General features: G+C 37.7%; 1 protein-coding gene across 2 annotated transcripts in view; it reads right to left on the reverse strand.

Moving 5' to 3' along the window:
• Positions 1-1,265: 1,265 nt before the first annotated feature.
• LOC122057230 overlaps positions 1,266-8,483 on the reverse strand; it is an 8,749-nt gene continuing 1,531 nt past the window's right edge. Inside the window, exons 3-11 of one of the 2 annotated variants that reach the window (XM_042619262.1) lie at positions 6,193-6,389; positions 4,250-4,332; positions 4,024-4,069; positions 3,870-3,926; positions 3,652-3,706; positions 3,455-3,555; positions 3,298-3,361; positions 3,051-3,184; positions 1,266-1,851 (exon numbers count right to left, since the gene is read on the reverse strand). In XM_042619262.1, coding sequence (XP_042475196.1) covers positions 1,678-1,851; positions 3,051-3,184; positions 3,298-3,361; positions 3,455-3,555; positions 3,652-3,706; positions 3,870-3,926; positions 4,024-4,069; positions 4,250-4,332; positions 6,193-6,389 — 911 coding nt within the window. In that variant the 3' untranslated portion in view covers positions 1,266-1,677. The other variant, XM_042619261.1, reaches the window with a different exon arrangement.

Below are 8,483 nucleotides of genomic sequence, written 5' to 3' on the forward strand. Positions count from 1 at the left end.
AGCACTAACGGAGTCTAACCTGCTAACAAATTGAAATAGGAAAATGGAAGCAAAACATCCAATTTGTAAGGACAGAGCGCATAAATAAACTTAATGAGAACAAATAAAATAATACAATAAAAGACGGGACTATGATAGTTGGAGCCTTGAAATTTGGCATGTCTCCAGTCAAATAATCCGTTTATACATCAAATTTGGTTGATGATTGAGATTAGCTACATCAACCATCATTTACAAACATTTTTTTTCTTTTTGGGTAAGATTCTTACAAACACGATTGTTGATGCACGTTCCTGTTTGGTAAGAATCTGTACAACATAAATCAGAAATTGGTTTGGAGGGGACTCCGATGCCTAAATTAGGTAATGAGATAGTAAAAGAGGGAAGGAATGTAGAGTACTAAGTGTGTGTTATGGACATTACCTTACGAATCTGCTATGTGTGCTATGTGCCCTTATATAGGGGTCGGCGGCTCTTCCCATTGGTCGGTTGGTTGCTTTTTACTGCTGATGTGGACCTACTCATCATTGGTGGACCGATCATTATCAAAGTTGAGGACACGTGTGCTATGGAATGATTTGACGCATGGGATCATGATTACAAAGATTTTCTTTTTTAAGTTTGAAATTTTTTCCTTCCCTTTAATTCTCCCTCCCCCAGAATCAAATGGAACACATAATTTTTCATGGTATCAAACAATTTTTTTTAGTAAAAGACTTTCAGCAGATCGGTAAAGAACTTGGGATATATAATGTTTTGTATGAATTAAGTCTGGGTGGAGGTTATTCTAGTTTGATATCTTCGACCAAGAGGTTCCACACGGTTAGATTATTGATGTCAGAGGTTGGTGACAATTTTTATTGAGAGGGGGTTCTCTGAGCAAGAGGCATAGAAGGATGATGGAATGGTTTCATGTATAGGATGGAAAGCAGCAAGGTAATTTATGTTTGAGAGAGAGAGGGATGGTGCTTTTTTTTTTTATATAGAAGAGAGATGGTGTTAACATACCCTCTCCTGGCGGGTAAGAGAATTTCATCCTTTTTTGGATATTCCAAAGTGATTCAAGCATATAGTTCCAGCGGGCGTATGTTTTAGATGTGTACAGAGAATCTCTTCATCCATGTGATGGAAATATATTTTGGACCTGGAGTAAACAGCGAAATAGATTCTTTTTTCACGATACTAAATCCTTTTTCAGGCGAGGTCTTTTAACCTGCCATGGTGGGTCCTGAACAATTTTTCATTAAAAGTTTGAAAAAATTGGGTGAGAGAAGAGAAACCCTAGTTTCATTTGGCAGGGAATGGAAAACATAAAAAGAACATGACCTCGCCGTTTTGGGCGTTTCTTATCCTCTCTTCAGTTCCAGTATTCAGTTGCTCTCTTGTTCTCTACCAACCGCTATTCACCTCTGCTATGCTCAGAACATACCAACTTCACTTCATGCATCCAGTGGTCAACAAGGTCTTTCATGAAAGGAAAAAGGTTTTCAATGAGGTTTCACCAACTCAAAATTTGAAGCTGCCCAATAAATTTTTTTTTTCTTTCTGAAAAACCATCAACTCAAACATATTCATTTCAAACAGATATACATGAGAAAACCGAAAAAAGGGTATCTAGTACAGTGTATTATAGGTAAATAATCTACAGGGAGATTAAAACCCAGTTCCAACTTCAAATCAGGAGTTCTTTGATTTCCTCAGACTCTCCCACTTAGAAGAGATTAATCTCAATATGGAGTACAGGACAGCCATGACGCAAGATATTATAAAATTCCAACAAGAGGAGGGCCAGTACCATGGATAGAGTAACCGGAAGAACAAACTTATGAGGTGACGAGGATATCTTCCTACCTGCACAGTGAAATCAATGCCACATCTCCTTAAGATTATCTTAAGGGTAGAACTTCATGTGAGAATAATAGATAACAATAGCATTCCTCCTGTTTCCGATGCAAACAAGCGTAAAAAAAAATCTTAAGATTGGCATAAATATCCATTACTTAAGCTAAGTATAGATGTCCAATAGGGACACAAAATGGTCTGCAGATTGTGACAAAACCTGATCTTGATAACCAGGATCAGCAAAGAAGAAGAGGGAAGAGAGACAAATGAGATAACTAGAAGAAATCCTAGCTCTTGGTTGTATGTATTCTACTGTGAGCAGAGTATATCTATTAAATAAAGAACTACTCCTTAAGAGTCATGATCAATACAACTTAGGGTAAATTACAAACCCGATACTACTACCGAGCTACATGGCTTAAACATAACCATGAACAATAAACAGCACAATGTATTACCATATATAATAAATGCCAGCTATGTACTGTTAAAGATCACCATGAATAGAATTCCAACACAGATTATGGGTGGGCACACCCATTGTACTGATTGATCAATTGCCAGCACTGTTAATTTAAAGAAAGCAGCAAGCTTAAAAATCTATACTGACTGCCAAATCTGGAGCTAGGCTGAAGGCTCCATTGAAAGTGACACATACAACATCTAACTATTTTTAGGGTTGCATGGATTTAATCAATGGCTTTAGTCCATAATCATAAACATACTTCACCAAGAAGCAGGCCTTTCGCAATAATGTAAAGGGCAGAGCACACCAGGTTGGCTGAAGGATTAATAATTTTCTGGTCTTACTTCTAATGACAAACATGTATTTTGAAGCAAAAACCATTAGTATGGAGTAGAGATTCCTAACCATTCTTCCTCACATTCTCTGCTCAACTTTATAACATTCAGTAGGAAACATATGGATTGCCAGCATTGGAACTGCCATTTCAGGATAGGCATTTGATAGTTTTTGAGTGGATTTAGCTTTAGTTGGTAGTCCAAAAGCCACAGGTAATTCATGCACTTCATCAAACTCCACATGATCTGGGTGGCAGTTCAAACAATTACTGGTGTGGAGAGCTGAAGTGGAGCATATACTTCCTATGATGAAGACAAACTCCATCTGACGGTATGGGATTCAAGTATAACCTTGAAAGAACATCATTCATAATTTGCAAAGCTATATTGGATTAGGGTAAACTCACAGGAAAAAGGAAATCCAATGCATCCCAGGCCGCATGACGAACAGCCCTTGTTGGATACATTGGACCACCAGGAGATGTGAAGCTATACAAGCACGCCTTAAGCCTTGTACTTGTGGTCATCCTCAGCTCCAAGCCTACAGAAATTAGTCATAATAAATTAACTGCAATAGAGAAACCAATATGACAGCAGAATGGTTCTGGTAATATTGAACATGTCAAAACATCAATATCAGTAACAAATAATTACCCTGAAGGGCTTTTATCTGGGAAAGGTAATGTAGCAGCACTGGCTCCACCTTCAACTTTTGGAGCTGAGGAACACGAGTATTACATCACCTCAAATCTATAAGTTGGTCTTAAGAAGCAAGAAGAATGCAAACCTCAAGAAATTTCTCGGAAGTTACCTGATCTGTGAGCTCAATAACAAAAATGTCTGCTGGACCACCAACCAAAAATGCATTTGGAAACACAGGAAATTGCTTGAAGAAAATTTCAAGCTTGTCAACTGCATCCAAGAAAAATAAAAATAAAAAATTAAAAGAGTTAAAAAGATGTGTAAATCGAGAGCACCGTTGCTTAACTGATGCACACATACACACACCTAAATTGTAAAAGAATATGAACCTGGAGAGTAAAAGATATAGATCTCTCTGGGCCTGAAAAGAAATTGAATATAGGATGTTAACGTTCAATTGATTATAAATCTATAATACAACCCAAGGTTCAACAGAAATAGGAATCCTCAAATATTAATTTACTGAATTAAAATTGCAAGCTTGGAACATCAAGGTATTGGTACTGTAAGGGATAAAGTCTGACCTGAGGGGTGATTTTATTTAAGCGCATGGGGACCAGGGCAACGTCATCAAGAAGATACTAAGAAAATAGAGAGCATTTGATATTAATTTAGACAAGCCAGTAACCGAATATGGAGGGACAGAGGAAAACATTAGCTGGATAAAATGAATCTTACGCGGAATAAAGAGAAGAAGCGTCTCGTGTTCGTTTGGATGTCAATCCTGTTGATAAATACTTGGTAAGAAACGAGAAGTGATCAAACTTATATTGCTTAAGCAATCCCCCCCCCGGGCGGGTTAATCCCCAAAAAGAGAAAGAGCTAACATTCATGATTCAGCTTAAACCTTCAGTAACTAACCAAATGATTGGCAATCCAAGCTTAGGTAATTGATATTTCATACCAGAAAACATTTGTCGCACCATGGACAAGGGCAGAGGAGTAACGGATAAGGACTTCTGAATTTTCAAGTTGAACTTCAAATAACTGCATGATAACATAAAACACGTAAATAATCAGTGCGACGAAAGTGCTCTTGGAATAATTGCAGAAATCTGCTATAAGTATTCATTGCTCTGAGGTGAGTTCACGAAAGCTATAGCATGTATGCGACTCTACACTCTATCAAAGTTGGACCGCAGAGCACATCGACATGAGTGTCCCCCTGTTAAAACTCTACTGAATAATGTCTTGAGCCAGCCTGCCAATTCCATGCTAACTGATCATTTTCCTTTGCATTGACTTGAAAATGAACTTACATGGGTCCAGCCTAAGACCATTTCAGGAATTGTGGATGGAAAATCTAAAATTTGTTCCTGTATTACTCACAGAGAATATCCACCATACCATTAATATTCTTCAGCTCAATAGAAATCTGTCCTCTATTATTTTCAGCACTCTTCTCCTAATTCTCCTAATTCTCCTAATTCTCCATATTTTCATATTGTTTTGAGTTCATTTCTGGCTTTCCCTTCATGACCTTTATCTTCAAGTCGGACCTTTGTAGTTTGTTATCTAGGTTTTACAACTCTGCCAGTGCTTTTAGTACTGCCGGAGGTATGGACATTTTCAGCGGAGGCCTTTGAGAGCAAGCGGTAAGGAGGACTGACGTGATACACATTAGAGGGATTAAAAGACTAAGGGTAGACCAAAGGTGACTTCACAGTGAGAAAAGATATGAATAGCCTAGGCTTGACAACTAACATGACCTTAAACAGAGTTGAATGGCATAGCAGAATTCATGTAGCCGACCTCTTATAGTTACGAAAAGGCTTAGTGGAGTTGAATTGAGTTGAGTTGTAGTTATCTAGCTTCTACAAGTGCTTTTCTTTAATCTGGCAAAGCCAGCAAATGTAATCTTCCAGCCTTTGATGCCAGCAAAGAAAGTAACTGCACAGAAATGTTTCACTGGGTTAACTAGGAGAGAAAATATAAGAATTCAAAAGAACCTTTGAACACCAAGAATGTCAAAAAGTTAGAGGGCAGAGAAAAGCGGAGAATTTTGGCAAAGAACCAGTGCTGTAGCATGACGAAATCAAAAACCCAGGAATGTAAAATTACCACTCCAAGATATTGATGAACCTTTCCTACACTTTCTAGTCAGTATCAACTATCAATTTGGTAAAGCATATAGTCCAGCTTCCATAATATATTGACAACATTTCACCAGGTTTTATCCTGACAGCTTTACCACAAAACAGGAACTAAGTAGCAAATATACACACTACATTTCATTGCAAAATTTAAAAGTCTAGTTGTAAATTCAATAGGAAGAAAAATTTAACTGTGATAGAAAATGCGCTGGTTAGAAACTCCAACAGCTGCATTATCATGAAAAGCTTCAAAGATACTGGCAGCAAATCCTTCACATACTGCATTCTGCATCCATGTAAAAGGTTTGGTATCATTTGTCAGGCTTTTGATTTAAAGGGGAGCAGTACTAAATATGTAGTGTACCAGATGAATATAGGATAGAATGAAATGTTGACAGAATTACATTGTACACAAAACAGGCGTAGTTATAATAAGTTCCGAACCCTTAATAGCAGAAGACAAGAATATTAAAGGTAATTTTATGGAATTACATATGAAAACCTCCAAAATAAAGAGCCATTCTTTCCTCTATAAAAATTCAGTATTCACACCACTATACCACTTCTTTATTGAATTTCATTTTTCTATCCTTCCCCCACCTCCTTCTGATATTTAACAGTATAGGTAGCAAAACTGGTAGTTTCATGGATCTAAATGCTTCCATCTCCAAAAATCATGGCAAAATAAAGCCACTTTGAATTTGTACAGATGTATGTAAGAAGAAGGGTATGAAGCATTTTGCAAAAGACATACCCATTTGTGGAAAAGGAGTGCAAATATATTTGACGAAAAAGACTGGCTCCAGAGTTGGACAATTAAATCAAGGATAGGTGTTCCACTGTCAGGAACCCTAATGTAATGATCAGCAAGCACATCATAAAAACATAGCTGATTCTGGATTCCACCCTCCTCAGGAGAAACTCCGTCATCATCCCTTGTACGAATAATGTCTGATTCAAGGGCAGTGCACAAGAATTAGAACGAAAACAAGAAAGGAGTACGAAACAACAGGTCCTCAACATTAAAAACTGGCATAAATCATAGCTGTGCATTATGAGACCCTATCATTTGAGAAACAAAAGAGTAAAATAAAACACAACCAGATTAAAATAAGGTACAAATAAACAATAAGACATTGCACATAGACTCCCTATCAAGGAAGATGGCCGGCGAACATGTGAAGATCATGATTCCCGAGTTGCCAATCCACATCTTCTGTTTTTTGTTTTGGTTTGTTTTGTTTTTTATTGGGTGAATAGAAAATTATATTAAAGAAAAAAAAAATACAAAAACACCACATCAACCACGAAGGCGAGACAAGGAAAAATCCCAAACAAAAGGGACAAAACAATCTTCCAAAGGAGGATTTGGAGTAGAAACAACTCGCAAAAAGGAGGATTCAACAAACACCAGGGGAGGGATATGGACAACCCCAAATTAAGTTTCCCACTTCTCGGAGAGAACATAGTACGGGGAAAATCTCAAGAGGTAACTTCTTCTAGAAGTATAGATGCCATGGCCATCAGAATCATTTTCTTTCTCAGGGCGCTTCGAAGAAGCCTCAGGAGTCGTGCAGAAAGCAGGCTGAAGGGGGCCGCCAATCAAGAATGCGAAGGAAAGGGGATTCCAAGATTGGATCACGATGGCATCACTTAGCATAGACTCCGAAAGCTCTTCTGAATCTATCAGCCTCAGGATTCACTTTACATGGGGCCACTCCAGACCACTGTTAGTTAAAACACGTTTAAAACGTAGTTGCCGTTTGCAACCGTTTAAAACGCATTTTGCCGTATGCCTCAATGCAATATGGGAAAAAACAGGAATGGCCGAACAAAACGCTTAAAACACGTATGCTTATTTTAAGGGTAAAATAGGAATTTTGTCATACTAATTAGAAAAAATAAAAAAACCAAGACAAAATAAAACATCAAAACCCATTTGATAGGGTTTTTTCCCCAATCCTCTTATTCCTCATTTCCTCTTAACCCTTCTTCTCCGTTGGGCAATCGAAGAATCAGAGATTCAGAGTCTTACACTCCATTCCTCCTAACACTTCTTCTCCGTCGGTCCTCAGAATCAAAGAAAAGAAGAAGAGACAACTCGCAATGCAAGTCGCAAGTCGATCAAAGAAGACGGCGGCAGTAGCAGTAGCAATAGCAGGTCGTCTGGCGTCGACAACAACCAATCGAAGGAAACCCTCTTCTTCTACCTCTTCCTCAGTCCTCACTGCATTGTAGCCGGTTAGAAATCAGACAGTAGGCTACTAGCAGGCCGTCGACAACAATCTCAGAGTAGCGGACTAGCGAACTCTGCAATTTAGATAGTAGCAGGTCGTAGTGAGTAGCAGTCGACAGCGGCCGATGGCACAGCGAAAAAAGGTTAGAAATCAATTTCAGATTTCAGAATAGCTCTCGCGAGTCACCATCTGAAATTTTTTTGTGTGTGTGTGTGTTTTATTCTTCTTCTTCTTCTTCTTGGTTTTCTTTAGATGTTCATATTTTTAAGATGAGCACAATGATACTTTCATCTATCAACTATTGGGATAAATTGACTGTACTAACAGAAAAGGAAGAGGCAACCCTTTAACAATAATCTACCTATAAGCTTTAACAGAGAGAGCTTATTCCAAAATGGCTTGAATAGATAATTATTCCAAAATGTGTTCTTCGGAAACTGCCAACAATGTAGCAATAGACAATGGCATTCTTGAACCATTTACCATGGACATGTCGTTTTTTAATATGGTGTATTAAGTTTTAATTTGGAATTTACATTGGATGCTATTTTTTGGATGATATATGCATGAATGTTTGATGTTGATGTAGTTTAGAACATTAGATGCAGGTATACAGGTAATAATCTCTCAAATTACATGAGTATACTGCATTTTTTTGGTTTCCTTTTTTTGAAAACTACACGTTTACTACTCGTACCGTTCATTTTCGTCCGTTTGACATTTCTTGTTTTTTTGACTTTTTTTGACCGTACCGTTCATTGTTTTTATCTATTTAAAACCCATACCGTACGTCTTTTTTTTTTTTTTT

The sequence above is a fragment of the Macadamia integrifolia genome, chromosome 12, assembly GCF_013358625.1.
Source record: "Macadamia integrifolia cultivar HAES 741 chromosome 12, SCU_Mint_v3, whole genome shotgun sequence".
NCBI classification, from domain to species: domain Eukaryota; kingdom Viridiplantae; phylum Streptophyta; class Magnoliopsida; order Proteales; family Proteaceae; genus Macadamia; species Macadamia integrifolia.